Raw genomic sequence first — 25,629 nt, forward strand, 5'->3', positions numbered from 1 at the left:
CCTTAGCACCCATGCACTGACATCACTTGAGAATCCTTAAGCAATATGGATGCCTGTTGGCGTATATTCATCGTTACATAGCTATGGGTTTCATAAAAGCATTCACCCAGGCACACCATGCGCTCCAGCCGTAGCCACCCCTCCCCCATGCTTCCTGAGCAGTTCTAATGGAAAGTCTGGGAACCATTGAATTATTAGCTAAGAAAATCCCCACCTACGCTCAGAAGAGATCTTGGCAACAGGTCCTGCTTCCGGGGGTTGGGGAGTGAGGAATGCCTTATACTTCTATAAAATTAATAACATGGGTGCAAGCTCAGAAGCATGCGGTTCTCCTTTAGCACACACCGTGTGTCAGCCTTGTGCTCATGCCTTCCTGCACCTATCCAGCTGGACCGGACACCGGTTCCTCAGTTCCCTTGTGGGGTCTGTGCACAGCCTGAAGTCTTTATGTTCTGACTGCCTGTGTCTGAGATGCTGTACAGGTGGGGATATTTCACCCGTGCTGAGGAAAAAAAAAAAAAGATCTTAAAAGTTAGGGGGCTCACAGCACAGTGCTGCAGGCTATGTGTGGCCTCAAGGAGCCCTCGCATGTCCCTTTAAAGCAGAACAGTAGAAGCACACTTGGAGCCACCTTCCTAACTATACAAAAATCGTGTAAAAGCTACAGTCATAGGCTCATTGGGCAGCCCATTCCTGCTCCCAAAGCTCCTTCAATCCCTGGGACTGTTGATTGGGCAGGCTTTCCTTCTTAGCTTTCCCTTCCCCCACACCTATGGGTTGGTGGGGGTGGGGAGGGGAACGGACAAAGTGAAGTGATCTGTTGAGCCACTGTGTCATTTAAACCTATGAAGCTGGAAATTAATCTCAAGGCTTTATGCATAGACAAGTGCTCTGCCATCAAGCCATTACTCTCCCACCCCAAGCCATGGCCTGCTAGGATCTTCCACCACCATCCTCTTCTTTACCACAGTGCACAGCTTAGGGATGGACTTTTAAAACATTTCTCTGAGCAAAGATACTTGTGTCTGTCCTGTGTTTATCCCCCCACACCTTAGAGGTGCTGGCCTAATTAGCTGGAGTGATTGCTTCAAGTGTGATGTTTATTTTTAACATGAATAGAAATTCTTGTCCTGGCTTTGGCCCTGCCCAGCTGCACTGAGTTTGTGCCTGAGTCGTGTGTCTTCTGGGGTAGCAGTGGGAACACCAGCTTGAGGTTTCTTGAAGCTGTCAAGTTGGTAAGAAGCTGTTTCTGGCCTCGTTTTCTCCAGGGATATGGATCAATATCAGCAGCTCTGAGGAGAGCCTGTAGTTTAAATGTTACTGTACGGGTCTCTCTTCAAGGTCAGTAAAGATTTACTTGAAAATCATCTTGGCCTCAGAACATTTTGCTCAGCAGCACCATTCCGTGGGTTTTATCTTTGGGCAAGGCCGATCCTTTACCTTGAAAGGAAGCCAAAGGCTGCTAAAGGCAGGGGGCAGGGCTGTATGTTTGGTGAAGCAGAAAGTCACCAGGCTGTGGTTCTAAAAGTCCTGTTTGGTAGCACTAGTTTGTTTCCAACTTGCTTGAAGACCTTGGGCATACTATTCCACCTCTCTGGGCCTCAGTTTCCTTATCTGTAAGATGAAAGGATTACATACATAACTACTTGCCAGGAATAGGCATCAGGCTCATCCCCTTGTGTTGGCATGTGTCATGGGGATGACTTCTTCTCTTCATGCTAATGACTAAATGAGGATCGTTTGATCCTGTTTTTGCGTAGAACTAGAACCACTTTCATCGCTTGCTATCTCTGACCAAAGCCTTAACTTTCAAGGACGGGTATTTTTAAACTGCCTGCCAATGGTATATTTCTGAAGAATCGGCTCTTGGTTTACTAATGTCTTTGCCCACAAGTCTTTCTTGGCCATGATGTATCCAGGCAAGCTCCAGAAATGGAAGAATACATACGGGAATATGGTAAAGAACAAGACTCACACAACCACATAGAGCTCAGCATCAAATGGAGCCAAGTGAAAGTCATGCACACCAGAAGAGCTTGTGCTAAGAAAGACACAGGGAAGGCTTCCTGAAGAGCATGGTGGGAAGCCAGGGGAGGGACAGGGGCAGGCAAGGTCAAAGTGGAATGTGAGATGAGACAGCATATTCTCTGAGAAGTTTCAAGATTATAGCTGCGGTCCCCTCTTAGTAGGGCTTCATACGTATACACATTTTAACTCAAAATTTAAGCTATACTGAGCTGAATTATTTATTTTCAGGATATACATTAGCCAAAAACTAAGTCCTAGAAAGTAGAAGGGCCTCCATGTTTGAAGCATGGTAGTGATGAACAGCAAAGCCTTGTGTATGTTAGAACTCCTAGGATGCAGACACTTCTGATAGTCTATGAACTATCATAAGTGAGGCCAAGGGCTGGATCTAATGGGTGTCCAGAGACTGGTACAGAGCCTCACTCTGGGGTCTGGTCACCCCTGTGGGTTGGTTATCTATAGTCAGTTGGCTGGCTAGGAGAGGTGGGTGGATGCCTGGATGGGAGAGGCTTGGTGGCTGTGAAGTGTCTATAAAGTATCTAATTTACACCTCTCATAAACTATAACTATATATTCCTGTTGTCCTACAGCATAAAAAATATTTTATATACACCGATACATCAGAGCCTCCAGTCAGTTTAACTATTTTCATACTGTACATTGAACAATGTTTTTCTCACAACAGAAAAAAAAAAAGCTAAGCCATTGTGTATTCTTTGTCTGCACAGAAAATTAAAATAAAACTACATTCTACATAAAGTTTCCATCATAGGTAACATGATAAGCACTGATGCTTTTTTTAAGCGACTGATTTAGCATAAATCAAATAAACAGGGGAGGGGGTGACAATTCGTCCTCAAGGACATTAGCTTTTAATGTGAGAGCAGAAAGGCTTTGCACCAGGGCCTGTCTCAAATATCATTGCTTAACAGCAAACCATAGTAAAAAGAGGAAAAAAAAATCCGTCGTTCCATGGTATGAGATTCTGTTGGGTGAGAATTCGGGGAAGTTAGGAGTGTGTGCTCTCTGGTTTTGAGGGGGCCGGGACAGCTCGGCTGTGATGACCCACAGGACTGGGAGGAGACGACCCACAGGGCTGCCAAGCACCGTTCCTACATGAGGCCTTCCACACAGCTTGTCCTTCACTGACACATGACAGCTCAAGGCCCGAGTGAAAGGATACTTGTGCACAGTGTAAAAGTTTCACTGCCCTTTGTTCCCGCCCTCCGGAGCCACACAGCATTGCTTCCATCTCAACTCAAGAAGCTTTCAGAAAAAAAAGTTTCAGAAGCAGTAAAATCCTATACCTCTAGTTCCTAGAAATGAGTGAAGCCTTAGAATAAAGGTTGTTGTTTGTGTGTCTGTTTTAGTTAGAGTCATATTCCCAGGATAGCCCAGGACTCTATGTAGCCTAGGGCTTGCCTTGAATTCATAATCCTCCTACCAACACCCCCAAGTTCTGGGAATGTAGGTACACCCACCACACCTTGTTTGGTAATTCCATCTGAATTTATCATTCTTTGGGCACCACTTTTTTTTTTTTCCAGTATCTGCTACTATTTTGCCTTTTGTGAGAAATTTGCTCTTCTCCTCCCATCCTGCCTGTAGCATCCTGGCAACAGAGCTGTAAGAAGTCTCCCCTCTCCTCTCCTGAACTGGGACTCATCTTGGATCATGCTGATCCTGAGAGAGGAGTCCTTGGTATTAGCTGAGCCAGTAGAGAGATTCTTCTGGACGGGATGAAAGAACTCGGGAAAAAATGAAGTTGGGATACGAGGCAAAGCAGTAGAGCTTGGAATAACAGCCAGCAATCATGTACTTGTCCCCCAAACAGCAACTGTCACCAAGCTCTCACCACCCACAACTCTCCTCTGAGTCTTGATCTTTGGACACAGTGCTTTGGACTCAGAGCATTGATTTTCAGAGCCAGTGGATTCAGATCTCTAAGATGTAGCTTTCAGAGATAAGGACTTCTGTGAGAGACTGTTTCTTAACCCCATTGTTGGGATGGGGGTGGGGATGGAGGGAATGAGGTGTGTAAGTGCCCAGGCCTTTGAGACAGTGTCCAGAGATCTTGGGACTTTAGACTCACTGGCACCAGGGCACTGACGAGGTCACAATCCGGAATGTTGTGTTTCAGATGACACTCTGGGTTCTGTCCAATAAGACATCATGGCAACTCAGCAGGGCCCATGAGGACCAAAAGGTACCTGACTTAGTTACCTTGCTATTACTGTGATAAAACACAATGACGAAAAGCAGCTTGGGAAGGGAAGGGTTTATCTCAGCATCACTTCCACACAACACTCTATCACTGAAGGACGTCCAGACAGGAACTCAAATAAGGCAGGAACCTGGAGGCAAGAACCAATGCAGAGGCCACAGCAGAGTCCTGCTTATTGCTCTGCACTCTGTGACTTGCTCAGCCTGCTTTCTTATACACTCCAGGACCATCTGTCCAGGGCTCCCACTAACCACGATGGGCTGGGCCCTCCCTCATCAATCACTAAGAAATGCCCTCCACAGACTTCCCTACATGCCAAAGCTGGTGAGACCATTTCCTTGAAGTTCTTTCTTCCCAAACGACTCTAACTTATGTCAAATTGTCAAAAATCTTGGCAGCACAGTGCCCAAGTTCTTCTGGAGCACAGCCTGGCATGGAGTACCACGGGTGATACACCCTGCCTGGAACTGACATCACTAAAAGGCTGTCATCTGTGGCAATAACCCTCATCTGCTAGCCTGAATGACCCATTATTTCAGAGACAAGATGATAACACCCATATCCACCCTCCTCAGGGTCACCCAGGTCTACATGGAAGACCGATGTCCAACTTCTGGTATGTGTACTGTTTGGGAAAAGCAAGACTTTTAGCTAAGCCTAATCAGAATACATAACTCTGCACAGCCATTGCTGTGTTGGAGGCATCCAACTGTGTTCTCTATTTTGATGGATACAACCATCCTGACATTAAGCATAGAGTCTCCCACACGTTATTTATTAATTATGGGTGCAGGCAAATCTGGGAAATGCTGATAGGCTGATAGGTTGAATACAGTGCTATAATATGTAACCCTGCAAGATTGGGATGTGTGTGGAATGTTCAATCTTTGTCACAGAATGACTTGAAATAAGTCGGTATTTTAAGGAAAATAAATGTGATGCCTTTTTGTGTAGTCTAGAAGTTGGTCAGTCAGCAAAGTGCTTTCCACATAAGTATGAGAAATATATATGTATATATATATATATTTATTCATTTATATATTTATATATGGCATGATACCATATATATGTATATATGTATACATATATATGTATACTTATATATATGGTGAAGAGCAATAGAGGAAGACACACAGCATTGACTTCGGGCCTCTATGAACATGCACCTACACACACACACACACACACACACACACACACACACACAGACTCCAAGGAAGCACTGAGGGAGCACAAAGAACAAAGAGTATGGTCTCCATCCAACACTCAGACATGTGTGTGAGAAAGGAGGCTGAGGGAGGATGCTGAGCTCAGCCAGAGGTTCAGAGGCCATTCTGGTGCTTCAGGCCACCACCTGGTCCAGGACAGCGTGTTACTCTTTTCTGATGCAGCACTGGGTAGAGCCCAGGTCTGAGGCCACCAGCCCTGCTGCCATTCCTAGGGCCCCAGAAGTTGTAATAGCTGCCCCAATCGTTGTTTTCCTAAATCTGCACCCTAAAGCATCTTGCCTCTTTTCCTTCTGATACCACACTACTTCAGGATGGAGCCTGCTTTGGAGCACCTACGTTCTTCATACAACTTCACGCTCAGCCAGCAAATGCCTGTGAGGAACTAGTGCAGGTGATTAACATACTTACGGGATCTTTCTTAGTGCTCTAAGTGATTTGATCAAATTAAAGTGACCATGTGTTTAGGAATGACAACAGGTCAGAAGGGAATTTTTTTTTTTTAATATCATGTGAAGTAAAGGTATTTTTAGTTGGAAAACACCTTCCTAAGACTTTGAAAATATCACCTGCATGTTGTGAAAGTTAGTTTATTGTTTACATATGTGCGCACCTGTGATGCGGCATGATCCCAGGCACTGGGTTGAACAACAAACAATGTAACTTAAATTGCCGCTTTAAGACACTGCCAGGGACCTACTGTTGTGATGTACATTGAACCTTGAGCAAGTGGAGCACAAAAAGTTGAGACGCTGGGCACAATTTCTCCACCAGGGGAAAAATAAAAAAAGATGAAGCTGGAATTTCAATCCAGACAGCCTAGCTTCACTCTCTGCTGTTAACAAGAGAACCTTAGCAAAGGAGTCTTCACGGTTTTCGACATTTGTAACGTATCTATCAGTACTACCTCTACTCTGCAGCTGTGTGCCTGCGTGCGTGAGTGTGTGTGTGTGTGTGTGTGTGTGTGTGTGTGTGTGTGTGTGCGTGCATGTGCGCACGCGCGTGCATGCTCACATGCACGCTATGGCATGGAAGTGAAGGTTAAAGGGCAACCTTGAATGTACTCCCTGGCTTGCTACCTTGTCTGAGACAGGCTCTCACTTTTTTTTTTTTTTTTTGTCATTCATCACTATGTAGTTCAAGGTAGCTGGCCTTCAAGGTTTGGGGAATTCTCCTCTCCCTACCTCTAGTTCCATTGGAGCACTGGGATTCCAGGTGTGTGCTGCCACAGCTGGTTTTGTGCGGGTTGTGGGGACTCACGCAGGTCGTGCCTGGGGTCATGCCTGTAGCTGTGCTCTTGTCCATGCCCATGCCCATGGCCACAGCATCGTCACACACTGACTCCCTTGGGTTAAAAACAGAACATGGTCACAGACTTGGTGTTGGGCTGGCTTTACCAAACGGTAGAATCTGAAAATCCCAGTCTCCACCCACTACCAAGGCCAGAAGTAAGCTGTGACTCTGTGTGGAATGCACGAGTCCCTGTACGCAGTTGAGAATACTGACTTCTCTCTACTGGGCAAGTCTGAGCAGCGCAGCTGGGAATGCCATCAAAGGCTGTTTTGTTTGGGTGATTGTTCGCTGTACAAAGCACAGTAGGGATTGGGAGATGTTTTTATTTGTGACAAAATGAAGAACCATTTAACAAGCATCTCTGTCATTTGAATCTGAGACTGTTCACACACAGTAGCCAGTGGGTTACCTTGATTTGTTTTTTTTTTTCCCCTTTAGACAAAGGCAGGCATACTCTACCTGCAGAGCAGAGAACATGCTTTATTAAGCACCCAAAGCTCTGCCAGACGCATTCTGCAATGGTTCTCTGAAAACTGCCACTCTTTAGCCACACACACACACACACACACACACAAAAGCAATTTGGTAAATGTAAGGGTTCCAGCAGAAATTTAGCTGGCTCAACTAAGTGACAATGACAGGGAGGGAGCAAGAGTCAAGGAATACACCTGGGTTCTGATACAATCAGGTGTCATAAGCCAGAAACTGTGTTTTGTAATAAAACCCATAAGGCAATCAATCATTTGATATGGCCAGAGGTGAGGAGTCACATAACAACCTAAGAACACAAAGCAGGCGAGACAAATGTGGAACACAAGAAGGACAGAAAGCACAGGGAAAACAGCAGCTGGGCCCTCGCTGCCAACTGCCCCCCCGCCAGACTGCACATGGTCTGCTTGCATTTTGCCTTTCGCATCATAATCCCTAAAGGAATACGACAGACATTTAAGGAGCTCCAACTCAGCGTTCCCTTTCCCTGCAAATAACCCTGCTGTGCTTCAAATAGGTTCATCTCTCGAGAAATTTTCCTAACATTGTTAAAGGTCTCCTTTAAGGACACGCTCTGATGTTAAGCTCATTGCTATCCACCCAGCTGATCCCAGATCTGCTGAATTGTATGAGCTGTTGAGCATACCCTAGTGCTTTGTCCACAGCGTGGAATATCCTTGTTCCCACATCAAAGTGTCCAAGAAACATCAGTTGTTAGCTAAAAGTGCTGACACAGGTCTCCGTAAAACCATCTGGACAGTTCATATGGGAGAGACATCGTTGCCAGCCTGTACCAGCAATCCGACCACCATCTGTTCTGTTGAGATTCTCTGGTTCGTTGGGAGCCTGCATGGCCCTTCAGTGTCCGGTGAATGCTGTGCTAAACAGAGTGGAGCAAGCCCTAGGAGGGGTATTGAGACCCTTCCTTGGTGCTCTGGTGTTTCTCCTTGATCCTGGAAGACAATCAGGGTGGCACCTGGGCATGTGCCACCAGAGCCGAGACCTTTCTACCTGGGTCCGAAAGCCACAGGTCTGGAAGTCAGCAGCAGCTCCAGGTCGGATGTGAAACCAGATGCTTAGATGGATGCAATGGAACTGGCATTGCTGAACTTGAGCTTGGGTGCAGGTGGAAAGAGTGCAGGGGCATGCCGGCCTCCCAGCTCTTTCCCAGTGTGGCGATGAGCCCGCAGTCTAATGACTCGTTGACTTGGTTGTCTCCCTCCTCTTTCAGACCCAGAATTCACAAGTGAAGGAGCAAGCAAACACTCCGGGCAGTGCTTAGGAAGAACAGGAAGGTTTGTTTTGCAGCAGGAGAGAGTGTTCAGTGTCCCTAGGATCAAACAGTCTGGATTAGTAGTATTTGATGAAAGAAAAAAACACACTTCTGCTTCTTAGTAATCCGGGCTTGTTTCATTCAGCGTTTCTGGTTTTTCAATTGTCCAACGGGGACCTAACTCTAAAACAGCAAAAGCCATCTTGGAGATCCCCAACTCTGCATATACATAGAAGCCTTCATAGCTTCAGAACATTATATGCATTATATACAGAAATAGCACATAGTGGCTATATTGGTATAGCCACTGTAGAGTGTGAAAAGTGTGAAAGGGTGTTCTACAGAGAGTGAAAACAAAGGTACCCCAGGTGCTTCAGTCTAGATCTTTCCTCCTGGGATGAATAACTACAGCACACTACTGAGTGTTCTTGGATCTGGGAAGCTGTGATATCTCTCCGAAACTATGACAGAGTGCTTAAGATGAAAAAAATAATTGGTGCACATGGTTGATGAGGTTTTGGTCTCTGGTTACTCGGCTCCATTGTTTCTAGGCCTGTACTGAGGCAGGATAGCATCGTGAGAAAGGGCATGGCAGAGAAAAGCTGCTCACAGGGGAGTCAGGATGCAAAGAGAGAAGGGAGAAGCCAGGTCCTAATATCCTCTTCAAGGGTACAACCCGGGAGACCCAACCCTCTGCCTCCAACACTTCTCGGTGGTTGCAGTAGGCCTTCAACACATTCAGTCACAGCAACAAGTGTTAAGATTATCTTTATAAAACTGTTTGTTCCTTAGTTTCTCTCATAACCTGGCTATCACACAAATAATTGAGAGTTTTATATTTGTTTAATACTAAGCTTCACAACACAATGAAGGAGCAGTTATTATTCTATTCTTAAACCTCTAAGCTAATCTGGTTCCCTACCAGTGTACATCCCAGCGGTACTTGCACTTTGTAGCTTTCCCTGCTCCAGCTCCTCTCTTCAGATGTTTCCCTAGACATCTGCCCAAGGCTGAATTCCCCTCCTCCCCAGGCTGGCAGGAAGTCCTGCTTTATTGACTTACCAGGGGACAATTGGGGAGAAGTGTTTACATGTTGAGACATGAGATTCTCAGAACAGGGACTGCAACCAGATAGAAGGAGTACAGAAATCAGTATTTTAATTACACAATAACTTTATGCCTACAGACAGGATTATGGGTTAGAACTTAGAGGACATTGGCTACTTACCCAGGCCTTAACTTCCTAGACATGTGAGTTGTGAAGCCATAGTATACAGAGAAAAAGAGAGCACCCTGCCTCTTTATAGACTCTTTATAGACTCCAAAGCTATCTTGATTTAAAGTGATGAAAAGAAAAGCACTGATGAAAAGTGAGTGTGTTCATTTTTTCACAAAATATGGCTCTCTTACGGACCAAGCCAAGGTCTGCAGCGTGATGGAATAGAATCCACAGATGGAACCACAAGTTGTTTTCAAGTTACAGTTTTAAGTATTGAAAAAGTTTATTCTATAAAGCTCTTAGACCTGGCAGTGGTGGCATATGCCTTTAATCCCAGCACTTGGGAGGCAGAGGCAGGTGGATCTTTATAAGTTTGAAGCCATCCTGGTCTAGAGTGAGTTCCAGGACAGCCAAGCCTACACAGAGAAACCCTTTCTCAGAAAATAATAATAATAATAATAATAATAATAATAATAATAATAATAATAATAATGTCAGTAGATTGCTCATGGGAATCCAGCGATTTCCATGAGAAAGCTCATCAGGGTTCCTAAGGGCAGACTTCAGAGCATCACAACCTTCTTACCTACATAGAATAATAACATCAACTCTACCTTGCTCATAAGGAGAAAGACATCAAGATTAGACAGATAACAGTCAATAGATGATAGGTAGGTAGGTAGGTAGGTAGATAGATAGATAGATAGATAGATAGATAGATAGATAGATAGATAGATAGACAGACAGACAGATAGACAGATAGATCTATATTTATACTTACAAGATATAGAGTGACATTAATCAAGCCACAAACCTACCTAGTCTTGTTCCTAGGGCTTGTGACTCTGGGCCTGTCCTACACACAGTAACTCCGCACCCATTTCCAAAGCTTCCTTTTGTAATGACAGCAACTGGACAGTCCAATCCAGAAGAAATTCCAAAGATCACAGCCCCTGGATTTTGTATCAGTGTTTGAAAGTGATAGTAATAAAGCTCCTTAGTGGTCTCCTCACCTCCAGGCAGTTTGCAGCTGTGAACATTCATTCGTTTTGGCAAAATGCAGAGTGAGTAGCTGTTTGGTGCCAGGTGACATGACATGGGTTTTAATTGTGATGGGAAATATGCACAGTGCCTGAGCTCATAAAGTCATGTGGCATGGCGTGGGGGCTCCTAGTTTCAAACCCACACTCCAGGTGACAGCAGGGAAGTGGTGAGAGGAAAGGCTGGGAAGGTGGCAGGGGCCAGCCCACATCTTAGGAGGCTATGGTATGGACTTTTGCTTTTATCTTAAGACACAATAGAGGTTTTCACATTTCACAAAGGGTGGTGAGATGGGCGACATACATAGAAACATGATTTGGTATTTAGAAGATACTGATTCCTTTGGGCAGGAAACATTTCTTCAATAGCAAATTTTACATTCATTCTTTCATATTCTTTCATATTTTCCAATAATCTGTGTAAGTTGAAGCACTTGAGGTGCATGTGAGTGAGAACTCTCAATTGTAGAAGAGCATTACTTTTTGACGAGAGATGGCTTAAGGCACTGGGTTCTGTCTCCAGAAAGCCTGGGTGTGGTTTTTCTGAGCCTTGAGCGGGTGGCAGGAGCTGTGCTAGCCTCTTTTCTCGGGTGGTTCTTACTATCAGACGTGACCACAGGCTGAGTGAAACGCGGAAGTCAGGGGTCCCAGGGACAGCACCTCCTGGGGGAAAGTTAGGGATGCAGATTCTCAGGCCTGGCATTATACAAACTGAGCCAGAAAGCATGAGGCTGGCGGCGAGCGGGGTGTCTTGCCCAGTCTTCCAGGGAACTCCATAGCTGTCTGACACCCAGGGGTTTCAGACAGGAGACTGTGGACCTGGATCTGTTTCTGGATCTAGTTCAGTAGCTCTGTGATGAGCCACAGACCCTGGGTTTCTTCTCCCTAAGAAAACAAGGTTTTAGAATGAAAACCAAGTGTAGTTCAGATACAGAGAGCCTACCATATATCCACATGACTTATCCCTCTAATATAGCTTCTTAAATAATCGCTCTTTAACAGAACTAAGCTATCATTTTAGAAAATGCAAAAAAAAAAAAATAGAAGAAAATAGAGGCCTGTGACATCTGGAGATACTATTGCTTCTGTTCCAAAGTTCGGGGTGAGGGGAAGTATTTTGGTCTATTTCACTTACAAAGTGAATACATCTGTATCTGGATGAGCAGACTGCTTCCCTGCTAATAGTATGGGGAGGTAAATTGTCTCACACTGAGGTCACACTGATGAGTTTGGTTACTGTTTATATAGTAGACCATTACATGCTTAAACCATCATTTATTTACCCTTTTCCCTATATTGAATGTTTTAGCCTTTTCTCATTTTTCATTATTATTGCTTTGGTTAATCTCTTTCTGTTTCTATATCTCTATCTCCTTCTCTCTCCCTCTTTCTCTTGTTTCTGCCTCTATACACACACACACACACACACACACACACACACTTATATCAATTTAAATCTTTGTCTTCAGAGCTGCCTAAAAGAATGCTAGAAATAGAATTACTGGCTCCATTCAGGCCTTTAATAAGTCATCAGCTATTTTTCCCCAGACATTTTTCTAATTGCTACAAACACCAGTAAGATACTAAAGATCTAGCCTTGTGGCTCCCTGGCCAGCATGTGTAATACTGAGCTTCATTTCCTATACTGCTGTGAGGCAGCAAAAGCAGCAGTAGTAGGCTACTGATTGTAGACAGGATGTCGCTTGAGCTGAAAACACACAAGGGAGACTCAAACAGAAGGCAGAGAAGTGTTAAGGGCCCGGGGGTACAGACATTAGGGCTGGAGTCAAGGGACTGACAGTGACACTCTTCAACAAACCTTCAAAATGTGTCACTGGGGCACACTTGGGGTCTGTGGGAAAATAATCACTACCTTAGAAATCTGAAGGTAAGTCTCTGGTCATGGCTGCCGGAAGCTGAGAGGTAGGTGTGTCAGGAGTGGGTGGGGAAGCAGCTAGTGAGCTCATGGACTTCTAAGGTCCCCTCTTTCTCTGTGATGCTGGGTACCCCAAATAGCCATTTCCCACATCTTTTCAGCTACTGACTCATCTTCTCTTCATCTTCATCTGACAACATCCCATTGTTTTCTTGTTACCGGACACCTTCCTGGATGCAAGATCCTGGAGGTAGAGAACAGAGAGAGACTCTAAAGATAGGATTCTAATCCTTATTATAAGAGGAGAAAGAGAGTAGAAAGTACTGAGTTTATTCGCCATGTGTTCATAGACATACCTACTTGCCCTTGGTATCTTTAGTAGAAGCTTCCTGTAAGAGGACCAAAGCCCCTCTGTAAGTTGGTTTGCCTATGTTAAGGTGGGCAAATGTTATATGTATTTAATACAATAAAAAAAATAATAAAATTTGTTCTTTGGTGGAAAGGGAAGCCTAGATCTCCTTAGATATTTCAACAGACTGCCCACCTGCCAGATATGGGGCCTTGAGCAAGGTATTGAAACTCATAGTTCATATGTCCTCATCTGTAGAACAGAAGGAATTAGAACAGTACTGCATTGTAGGCTTATAAGTCTTTAGTGAATAGAAACGTGGACTGTATCTATCATTGTACTTAGCATGTAGGAAGCACACTTAAATGTCTATGGTATTAAGCCAGGCAAGCCCCATGGGAGGCAGGTCCCCCGATCTTCAGTGATCCCAATGGGGTTTCTACAGGCGCCTAGTGAGGGGAGAGAACACAATGGGTGCTGCCAAACAGCTTACAACATACGATACAACCCCTCACGACAAAGGCTGAGCTGGCCCAAGTGTCAGCGGCCTAGGGAGGATGCTACGTTCAAATTGAACATGCAGAGAAATGTATAGGTGAGAATAGGTCGGATGGAGATTTCTGACAGCATCCAGTGTGTGTGAGGTCAGTGACCAATGCTGTGGAGGACGTACAGGGCTAAGAAGCTTCCCTGGAGATGCTCAGATCAAGAGCCCCCATGGAAGGCGTTTCCTGGGGGATCACCAAGCCATGGTTGTAACCATTTTTCTGTAGTGAGAGGGTGACTCAGGGTCACCACTGAAGCTATCATTCTCCTGGGGAGCTAACACTCTTTCCCTGTGAAGAGGACTCATTGAAGGACAGTGTGTGGTTCCTGCCTAGGGCTGAATGCATCTTGTGTTTGGGTAAATGCTCTGGAAAAGAAGTCACTGCCACGAATAGAAATGTTAAAATGTTGGTTATAAGCAATGACATGCAGGCAAGAAAAGAAGACCTAATCTTGTATTCAGCTGTCAGTACACCACAAGGAGGAGATGCTCATCTACCCACTTGCCATACAAAGGGTTATTTAGTCTGATTCTCAAATGGTATAACCATACACTTTGCCTAGCACATACTGTAGAACTGGTGCTTGCATCTGTGTTCATATACTAGCAATGAAGGTTTAAAGAAACATCTTTCTCCTTGGCTCCAAGCTTTTACCTTTAAGCTAAAACTGGGAACATTTGTAAGGTATACCAAACCTCCATTCAGCCCCTTCAGAGACAGCTGAACCTCAGGACCTGGTCAGGGAAAGGAACTATTAGGAGGGAGCAGCCTTGGGTAGTCCTGGTTCTTAGAAGCTGGGCTGTAGGGGCAGTAATGATCTTAGAATGAATGTGAGATCCCACCTCTTGTGGGACACCATTGTTCGCCTTTCTCTAGACTTCTGGCTCCTCCATGTGCTAGGGCTTTATCTGCTATAGCAAAGAATTCCATTGCAGGGGGAACCAAAAGTGACCCAGGCCTTTCCTGAGTTCTTGGTATAATGGAGAGTCAGAGCTTTCATTGATTCTGCTAATGCAAGAAAGTGCAATGAAGAATCATAACTTCAGAGGGCAAATGCTGCTCCAGTGGGAAATGTAAGAATGTTTTCCTGGCAAAGGTGGCATTTGAGTTAGAATTTGAATGTTGGGGTCTTAAGTGGTGCAATGTTGTAGAAAATGTTTATTAATATCTACTATTAATTCATAAATTATCATGGTGATTATTATTTAACCCACTGCCATATCAATGAAAGACACAAACACTTGCTAGATTTTTAATATGCTTTAAACTCTAAAGTTGGACAGAAATAAACCCCCTAACCTACCTTGTTACCTCCCAGCTCCACATTTTTCCAATCCCATCCATAATTCCCACAGAATGAAACATGTTTCATTCGGGCTGCTTCTCTCCATCACCAATCCTCAGGGCAATCTCCTCCAAGCCATGTGGTTCTTCCTTACACTAACCTATGGTAACTTCTCTTCCTCTCCTCTCCTGTCTCTCCCCTCTCTCTCTCGCTCTCTCTCTCTCTCTTCTCCCTCCCATGATCCTCCTGCTCTCCAAGACCTTGAACCTTAACTCCACCTACCTCTCTTCTGCCCTGCCCAGGTGTAGGCATTTATTGGCCAGTTAGGGATAATTTGGAGGCAAGCTTACACAGCATCATTTTGGTATACATCAGGGTTTGCTTGTAGAACAGTAAGAATCTCCGTGGGGGGGGGGGACTAGCAATTAATTAAACATAAAACACTAGAACATGCTATTACAGTGCAGTAATACTCTAAAGGAGAGAACAAGCTACTACATGGAGAAACTGAATATGCCAGAAAAAAATATTTTCTAGGACCTGGGATGGGAATTGGGGGAGAGATAAGATGAGCTGGATATTGAGATAGAGAGCAGTGAAAGTGCACAATGTTGGCACATGCTTCATCGTGGAGACTTGGGGCAATTTCTGAACACAGAGAAGGGGAGACAAGGAGTGCGCGCAGCTGTGCTGATCACAGTGACTGAGCGGGTTGACATTTAAGGTGGCAAGAATGATGGGAAGAGGCAGAGCTAAGAATTTTGAGATAAGAGTATTTGGGGCCTTGGATGCAGACTATGACAGCAGAGGGCAGTATCCCAGAGCTCAGGGGCTGCAAGCAGATGTTTTCCACTCTCATCTTGATTCTGCTGCTGACACAAGATGTGTCCTCCAGCAAATTATGTTACCTCTCAGCACCTCAGTATTTTCATTCAGAAAATGGCCATAAACATCCTGGCCCTCACACCCATATGCTGCAGATTACATAAGTAAATGCACGTTAGTACATTCTGAGTGTAAGTTCCTGTGTGTGACCAAAAAAAAAAAAAAAAGCTGTTATTTATCATAAAAGGTAGCAAAGCAAAATGGGAGAATGGATTTCTGAGCCAAGCTGAGGTGATGGGGCACAGAAATGGAGACTCACACAGGGTCTTGGGAATTGCCACAAGGCGGTTTAGGTGGGGCTCTGCTCTGACCCTGGGTCAGGTCTCATAGTGCATAGGATGACATTCTAGAATCATTCATGTCTCTGCTCATCTAGCCTTCTGCATTCTCCTCGCTTTCTAGCTCCTAAAGTATTGATTTTACTGTCTGTCTGGCATTAGCTGCATTAAAGTACTCCCAAGACATCACAGTCTCCCACTCCTGTTAATGGAGAGACCAGGGACCAAAAGCCATGACCCCAAAGGAGACCCATCCACTGTTTTTAAGGGCAAAGGGGGCATTAAGATGGGTTGGGGTGCTAACAAAATGGCTATCTGAGATGCTTTGTTTTAAAGAAAACCAACAGTGGGGATTGGGCTTTAGTTAAGAGGATTTAGTTAAGTTGTGGGATTTGGGGGAAGTAGTGAGGGATGATGGAAAATGGAAGAATTCTGCAGCAAGGCAGCCTGCTTCTTGCCTCCTGACCCTCTCACCCCGGAGCTTGCTGAACCCACAACCGAATGCTTTGCACTTCTCCCATAAACTGCCTGAGCTCAGACTGTTGCCGTTCCATAAAGGTATAACAATAAAGATAAGGTTTTTAAGTATAGGATTTTTTTTTAATAGATGTGACTTTATCCCTTTAAGATTAAAGAATCATCTGGGTTTAAAGGTTTACTCTGCTGGAGGTCAGCCCAGTATGAGGTTCAGAGATCTAGAATAATTGGATACAGCTTTGACTTTGAACTTTGAACAATGAGCCTGTGTGTGTGTGTGTGTGTGTGTGTGTGTGTGTGTGTCTGTGTGTGTCTGTGTGTGTCTGTGTGTTCGTGCACACATTGCTGCCTTCCTTGATCCCCTGTGCTGACTAGATAATCTTGGGGTTGCTACGTATGAATGTGTGCTATTGTTCCAGGCACATGCCAGCCTTAAGAAATAGCACAGAGCAGGCCCATCCCTATTGAGCCAGAGCCCCCTCCATCACTCAAACAGTCCCTTCCAGGTCACATGCCTCAGGCCTCTCCAGACAGAGCACAGCTGCCTCAAATCTGCTGCCTAACATTAGCTGCAGTCCCCAAACTCTGCTGGCTCCAGAGAGCTTCCACGGGGGAAACGCAGAAGAGCTGAGATCCAAGCACTATGCTCGCTCAGGAATTGTGGCTGGAAAATGAGAGAAAATGTGCTGTAGCTCGGAAGTCCAAGCCTGCCAGGAAGCGCCAGGAGCTGCTGGCCATTGCATTCGGGGTAAAGGTGGGATTCAAAAGTGGCTTTCTTTGGTCTCCTCTCAAGCTCTTTGCCTGTTCGCAGATCTCCTCACTGGTCCGAAGAGCTGCCCTCACACACAACGACAACCACTTCAACTATGAGAAGACACACAACTTCAAGGTAAGGGTCTGCACCCTTTCTGTGCCCTGAGGAGGAGCGGGGGTGGGGGTCAGGGTAGGAGAGGTTCTTTGATGAATTCCATCTGGTCTCTGGTCAGAAAGGCAGAAGACAGCAAATTCCTTTGTTTTCCACATAACCCCACTGCCTTGTGTCAAACTGGAGGCTGGAAAAAGCAGCTGGCTACGAGCTGCTGCCTTTAATACCTGCTTGTGTACTGACTTGGTTCCGGGGAACCGGGCCCACTTCCTCTTCATCCTTCCAGCCCAGTCCGTGGCATTTTGCTCTGTGCAAAACCTAGCAGTACTTTTCCACCCAGAAGCGGTATCACTGCTGTCTATGAGAGAGTGCAAACAATTGTCCAGTTCCTGTTTGCTGTTTTGTCTTTTGTTTTCAGTGATTCTAAGGAGCTTGTTTCTGTATAGACAGCTGCAGATGTGAGGATATAACGGCCAGCTTGTGTGTGTGCTTTGCGGCCAAGGGCACCTCACAAGCAGCCTGGCCAAGCTTAGCCCTGCTCTCCAGACCAAACAACAAGATAGGGAGACCTGGTAGGAGTTTGAAGTGGTTTTTCCCATATACTATCTTCATTTTAGACCAACTGTGGATGCAAGCTGCCACCAGAAAATTGGGGCCTGTTTGGTTTTCCCTGCTATTTTCCCAAAGATATACGTGCATCTATTCATTTTCATCCGTGTTGGTCTGTTCTATCTCACTGCTTCTGGTTTTGGAAATCATGCAGCTCAGGCCTCTGCCTGCCACCCTTCAAGGAAAGAATGGAAGCCTTTGGATTTAGTGATGGGCTGGAGAGCTGTGTTCTTGGGTTCTCTGCCATCTTAATCTTTCTCCCATTACTAAATAGTGACAGGTCTGGTCTGGAGCATGAAATGTCTGCATTTATTTCCTCCTTATGGTTTTCTGTTTTAACCCCTGTGATCTTTCCTTTCCTTAAGACTATGTTTTTCTGACTTTTGGCAGAAACCTCTGGTTTAGGCATCCTGTGGATGCACTCCCAGGCATGACAGGATGAGTCTTGCTGGACTTGCAAATCTCTTTCCTTCCTCTCTAAAATTCCATTGATCTTGCTCTGAGATGCAGTGTGATTACATTAGTATAGCTTTGTGGTGGATATACCCCATGAACTAAAAACCTACATATGTGTATGTAGGTGATCAGCGTTTTCAAAACCAGTGCCAGTTTGTTTGAACTTAGACCTCTGAGTGGGGAATTAATTTTAAGGCACTTTGAAAAGGGTGATTGAATCTTCTTATTTCCTAACTTTGCTCCCAAGAAAAGAACAAACCACTCATGTGCCATAGAGAGAGTTTAAAACAAAACAAAATAAAAACAAACAAACAAAAAACAATATTTATGTTGTCTCGGGCTGGTCCATGGGACAGACGAGAACATGCTTCTCCTGGGACCAGACATCTTTGAAACCCGGCAGGCCACGGAGCGGCTGCAGCAGTTGATTGTGGCTTTATTTGTACTGTCCCTGCCTCTGCCCTTCGGAATGAGTGGCTGGAGCCGGAGGAGGCTTTCGCTGGGCTGTTATTCATTCCTTCTAGCCTAGGTACCTCACACTCTTCTTGCTCCCAAGCAACTACAAGCCAGAAACTTAGCATGATATTTTAGGAAAACATTCTAAAAACTGGTCCATATCCTAAATACAGCGGTGGGACTTATAGGAATAACTCAGTAACTGAAGAAAACAGGCTTTTACCGATTGCCCCACTAGCTGCTTGTAATTTGTATTTCGTACCTTAACTTTATGTCTCCTTTTTATTTATGTTGACTTCTAAAGGGTTCTATTCTGGAGCTTTCTTGATTTGTTCTTAGAAGATATTATGTATTATATGTCATGGTGTTAGTGTTGAATAACAAGAATGCATAATCGTGTTTTTTGTGCTTATCAGCAAATAGCTTTCATTTGTGCCTGTCTGGACTATTACCTGAGTTAGGAATCTTTCAGCAGAGACTGTTGCCTCACCTGCAAGCAAGCCTTCTTTCCCAGTCAGGTCTGTTCTTGGGGTGTGGGCTGTGGTGGTGGTGATCCTCATCCATGCTGTACTCGGGAACTTCTTTATGGGGAATGAACAGAAACTCTAAACACTACACAACACTAGGAGAGTGCCCTTTTGGGATGTCCCACAAAATAGCATACCTCACACCTGCCTTTCAAACACCATCGCCTAGAGATAAAAGAAAAAAAAAATCAGCCAATGCAAATACTTTTGGAGTTTTGCCTCACTTCATGCAAGAACTATGTATTTTTGCCAATGATGTTCTTGTTTATTCAAAGCTGGGGTTTTCTAGGGCTCCTTGCACCTGCTACACTCAGACAGTGGTAAAATTAAGACTCCACTACAAATGAAAATTGTCTCTAGAGGACTAGAAAAATCTTCCACTCTGTTGTCTGGGTGGCAGGGAGAACTCTCATCTGTAGATGGAATAGTCTCTTCAATAAACCTTTGGCTAAAACTCTCCAGATGAGCAACCCCCCAAGCCCCAGCAGCCTGCATCCCTGTCTGTCATGCCATCAGCACATGGCAGGGCAGCTGAAGATAAATACTCACGACCACTCCACAGTCTCTGGCAATGGGCTTGAATCTCCTCAAGTGTAAGATGGGAGGATTGCAGGGTTTAAAGAATACATGTCAATCAGCAGGTAGCTCTTCTGCTATTGCTATGCCCACTGCTTTCTTCACCGTGAGCGCATTAAAAAAAAAAAAAAAAAAAAAAAGTCTGTCACTTCTCTGTGCCTTGAGTTCCACTCATTCAATGTACACTGTTAATATTACTTCATTATTGGTCCTCATGTGTCTCTCACTTCTCTCTGTTTCTGAGTTTGGTTTTCTCTGTGTGTATGTATTTATTTTATTCCATGTCTTCATTTCTGCTGGCTTTATTTTCTTCTCCGCATTTTCTTCCTCTCTTGTTAAAGATGTGTAACAGAAAATGAATTGAAGCTTAATGGTGCTATTTCTTTAAATGTATTTTTACCATGTACCTGGCTGGCCCCTCATTTGTTTAAAAAGCAGATGAAGACTTAGCATTTTGAGGCCTGGATTCCTGTGTATTTTCCCAGTTTTCAAAAGCTTGTAGCATATATGAGGACTCTAGTAAGTTCCTGCCTCTGCCATAACAACCTCAAACTTGGTAACCTAAAACAACAAAAGTCATTTTCTTACAGTTCTAGATGCCAGAGTCTACAGCCAAGTTGTGGCACTGACTCCTGGAGATTCTTCATGCCCTCGCCTGTCTATCCATGTGGCTGGAAGTCCTTGGGGTTCCATTGGCTCACACTCCTGCCTCCATGTTTGTAACACCATTTTATGTATCCTTGTAGGTTTTCTTTAAGGTCACCAATCACTGGGTGTGGGGCTATTCTAGGCCAGCACAATCTCTTCCTAATTTATATCCTATGAGCTTTTATTTATATATTCTAATTTATATATTCTTTCTAATTTATATATCCTAAGGGCCTAAAATTTTATTTCCTAAGGGCCACATGCTCAGTTTCCAAGGGTTAGCATTCAATCATATCTCAAGACATAGTTCAGCCCATTCCAAGGATGCCACTGACATTTCCAGGAGCCTTGAAGAAGGAAGGACCTCTTCCTTGTCCTGAGGGTACATCTGTATCCTCCACACATGAGCTTAAGCCTGCCATTTTTATAGAGGCTTTTAGGCCATGGAACAAAATCTTTAGATGGTAATTAGTATCTACTAAGTACCAGCCCCTAACGCAGGCACCACTGCTAAAGGCCCATGGTTACCAATTTCATATCTTTTAGGGTTGTTGTTATTTTATTTTATTTTTTCCTATCGGTACTTCATTGGTCTGATAGAAAGTGGAGAAATTTTCTGGTCGCTGTATTAAGCATGTCATCATGGATAAAAGACACAGAAAGGACACAGAGGACCTCAGTGCAGCTGGATGACCTTCCATTTCGAGTGTTGCATCAGAAGTGTCTATTTGCTCTATTTTGTTTCTATAGAGAATGTGTACGTTATCATTAAGGATATGACATGGCTATTAGTTGACATTAAAACATGTGGGTAGGCAGATCTGGCTGCAAAAAAAAATGTAAGGCATCATGTTAAAATAGTAGTAGGAATGTCAAGACAAGACACTGCTGTCCTGTCTTGCCATCAGCCAAGATGGCCTGTGACCACTGTGCCATTTCAGAGCCAGGAATGTCCCTTAGCAATGTTTGTGAGAAAATGTGGTTCATCTCTAGCCTACTCCCAGCACTGTCGTTTTTCTCGCTTCACTGTTCCCATCTGTTGTGTAACTCTACTGATTCCCCTCTCAGTCATCACTAATCAGTAGATCCTGGCTCTTCCTCCACCCCATTTTTCCAGGGAGTCTTTCTGCTGCTAGGACACATGTTATATTTTGTTTGAAAAAAATCATTCAGTTTCTGATGAACTTACATAGGAAGTTATCTTAGTTCTCTATGATTAACTAAGACTTACTGCTCTACAGATAGGACATGTATTGGTCAACTTTCCATCCCTATGACAAAATACCTGAAATAAACCCACTTAAAATGATGAAAGGTTATTATTATCATCATCATCATCATTATTATTATTTTAGCACATGGCTTTAGAGATTTTATTGTATGGTCTCTTGCGTCTGTAATTTCTGGGGCCCGTAATAAGACAGAAAACCATGGATCAAACTACATGTTAGAGAAAAGATGCTCACCTCCTGGCAGCCAGGAAGCAAACACAGAAAAGGACTTCATCCCTCTATCCCCTCAAGGATACACTCCCCAAGGTCTAGCTTCTTCCAATAAGGAAAACTTCTTCTCATAAAGTCTCTACCACCTCCGAATAGTGCCATAGCCAGACCCTCAACACATGAGTTTCAAGGGGAACATTTAAAATCCAAACTGTAATGTGCTTAGCATAAAAGGAGCTTGTTTGTGACAGTGGTGACTTAGTTAATCCAGTTGTTCTACTTCAAACAGATTCCTTTGGACTTGGTTGCATGCCAACTGCATCTAAAACAGTTGTTCTCAATCTGTGAGCCTCGACCCCTTTGGGGATTGAAAGGCTTTTTCACAGGGCTCACCTAAGACCATCAGAAAACATATATATTTACATTACAGTTTACAACAGTAGCAAAATTACAGTTATGAAATAGCAACAACACTAATTGTATGGTTGGGGGTGGTCACCACAACATGAGGAACTGTCTTAAAGGGGCATGGCATTAGGAAGGTTGAGAACCACTGCTCTAGAGGAACTGTGTTCACAGCAGGAATTCCCGTCACAGGTGAAACAAGTTCTAGAGAAGGGTCTCTCGTACGCAGGTGGACCTTCATGCCAAGGCAGGATGCAGACTTTGTCTCCCATCCAGCAGCTCTGCATGTGCGTATCAGGACGCCATCACCGCTGCCCAGGCAAATCCTCTACAGAGCAGCAGAGCCCAGGAGAGAGACCGTGCTCTGATGCCAACCCCACCCTCGTGCCCGTAATACGCCACACCATGACATGGCTCAACCACACAGCCTCCCGGTGTCAGGTACCAGCACGGAGTCTGACCCGATCAAGTCTTAACTGTTCTTAATTTTTTATGGACTTTGTCTGGATCCGAAGAACACGGAATTCAAAAGGACTATTCTAAATGACTAAATGCCCGATTCTGGCACTTTCCACCCAGAGAAATGAGCCTTTTGTGTTTTGTTTGGGACTAGAGAGTGAGCACCAGTGGTTACGATTCATGCTAGGGGACTCCTTTTGAAACTTTCCAGAAAAGGGAGCTGTTCAGTCATTTCTATGCCCTTCCTCTGCCAGTACAGACTGCAGGCTGGCTGTGTGCCAGGTGCCAGGAGTGTGGAGGGAGAAGTGAGTGTACTCTTCTGCCAAGGGCTTCACAGCCAGGACACTTTTGACCACAGAGGGGACATTTGGCAATGTCTGGAGATGGGGTTTTCATTACACCCAAGTGGACCAATAACATCCAGAGAGGCCAGGAGAGCCCCCATAGCTCAACTTAGTCATCTCTCTATCTATAGCATGGAGGAGAGACCATGCTGCCTGCATAGGGATGAGGAGTGGGCAGGGTGGGTGGTGGCATAGGTTTCTCCTACCCAAGCAATCACCAGGTCTGCTCCTGCGTGGCTCCTGAGAGCAGGTAGGATCCAGCATTTTCAGGGTGGTGTGGCTTTAGACTTCAGGAAGAAGTAAATCTGAACCAGAGGGGAAGTTAGCACAAGAATGTCTCAGTTCAAGGAGAAGGCGTATGAAAGGCTTTGTGGCCAGCAATGTCTTATGAACACAGCCCCTTCTTCTCTATGATATAGCTCCACTACCAAAGGTGTAGCTGCTGGCGCCTGCTCCTGCATCTTGACCAGCTGCTAACATATCATCCTCCTCTCTGTCCCTGCTTTGGTGTTTTGGTATAAATTACTTAAGCTCTGCCTTGGCACCTTTGCTAAGGAGGGTCTGAGGGACTCCCTTGGCCAGGGAACCCCAAATCTGCTGGGATGACGAGCATGAAGCTGAGCCCTTGCTTACAGTTTGCCATAAGCAGCATTGTCAATAAGGCCTGTCATAAGCTTACCCCAGCTGTGCCTGGGAACCACATCTTTAATCCTGTTCGAATGCCCAGGCAAATGACTTTAGGGATTGTTGGTACCTCCACTGGAGCCTGTCTCAGCACAGGGCTCTCTCATAGCACCTGTGCTGCAGGCTTTACTGAGGGAGCAGAAAGTGTCTGTGTTACAGATGGTGGAGCTCCCTTCTATCTCCTTACATCCGAGAAGGTTCACCTCAAGGTCAGAATTTCATCTGCTCCTGCTGGAAGGGAAAGCCCAGAGTTTAATCTAATTTCTCACATGAGTTCATTGTCACATGATTGTGAGAAATGCCCTAATCCTCCACAGACACCTGGAGGCCTCCACTGTGCTGCTGGCCTTCTGGACAACTGAGGCTGATTTGCTCCCCCTCCCACAGTGAACCTTGGACTTCCAAAACCCAGACACTTGAGTCTTGCCAAATGCAAGCCACTGTTTTGTGCACATTAAACAGCCCAGGATGTAGCTTTAGTCTTGTGGTTCTTTTCCAAGTAAAATGAAAGAACAAAGCTCTTGTTTTTAATATGGATGATAGAACTGATAAGCTGAAGCAAATGGTTTTGTTCTGTATCACGGAACTCAACCGAGGTTGATTGCCCCCCACCAGGAAGCAGTTGGCAATGTCTGCTAACATATAGGATCCATCCTTTGAGGGATACTGTAAGACTCTGGTATGTAGACAGCCAGGGATGCTAGGCGTGGTCGTGGAGAGGGGGAATCTCTGTAATGCCCAAGACAGTTGCCTCCACAACCAAGAATTTCCTAGCCCAGAAATGTTAACAAGGTGAGAAATCCTGATATGAACTGATAAGAAAAAATTAAAAACCCCTCACCACAGCACATCTTAAATAGCATCTGCTTACAGCTGGATTCTGGGCGAGTTGATTCTATGTTCGGGTGATATCTACACTGGCCCCTCAAAACATTTACTTCAAAAACACTGGAGAGACCTGCCTTCCAGATTCAGCAAATATGAGACAATAACATCCCGTTCATCTTGAGAGGGCCAAGTGGGGATGCCTGCTGTCTGCCTGTGCCTTTCTTGACAACTCTTCTTCCTCTTTGTTTTTATTCAGTGCCCATTCCTGGACCATTTGTCAAATGTATCTTATATCTGGTAATACCATCTTGTTGTTTGTTGTGGTTTTTAAATTCCAGGCAGACCAGGCCCAGTATAATAGTCTTGGACAAACATTTTTCCTGTCTGGAGTATTTTCTTCCTGTCTGGGGTATTTTAGTTACTGCCCTCAAGTTTACAAAATGTTCTTTCTCTTTAAAAGATATTTTTGAAAATCAATAGATGTCAGAGACTAGAAAGGACTGATTGGTGACTTTTTTAAGTTGTAGGGTCTTTCACTGAGATGGCAGATGGCACCAACCCCAAACAGCATGACTCAGAGCACACCTTCAACATATGCTGGCATCCGTGCTCTCCTCGGGTTCCAAAAGAAAACAGAATAACACACCAGCCACAAAAATAAACAGTGGCCCATCCTCAAAAGGAAATTGGGCAGTGGGCCTAAGATAATGTTTGTCTAACTCACATTCCCCCTCGTTCGGATTTTGTTTTACTTGTGTGGGACTGGGCAGAGACAGAAAGTCACTTTTTCCTTGTGGGATCTACCTGCATTTGTTTGGACTCCTGTTAGGAAAGGCCGAG

The 25,629-nt window shown here is 44.7% G+C and overlaps 1 protein-coding gene across 1 annotated transcript in view; it reads left to right on the top strand.

Annotated features, from left to right (window-relative positions):
- Nucleotides 1-25,629, top strand: part of Chn2 (chimerin 2) — a 265,682-nt gene that overhangs the window by 221,448 nt on the left and 18,605 nt on the right. Inside the window, exon 7 of the mRNA XM_055611796.1 lies at nt 17,302-17,379. Within this exon, the coding sequence (XP_055467771.1) occupies nt 17,302-17,379 (78 nt within the window). The remainder of the gene's footprint in view (nt 1-17,301; nt 17,380-25,629) is intronic.

Source organism: Psammomys obesus, unplaced genomic scaffold (assembly GCF_907164565.1).
Source record: "Psammomys obesus unplaced genomic scaffold, mPsaObe1.curated_primary_1811, whole genome shotgun sequence".
NCBI classification, from domain to species: domain Eukaryota; kingdom Metazoa; phylum Chordata; class Mammalia; order Rodentia; family Muridae; genus Psammomys; species Psammomys obesus.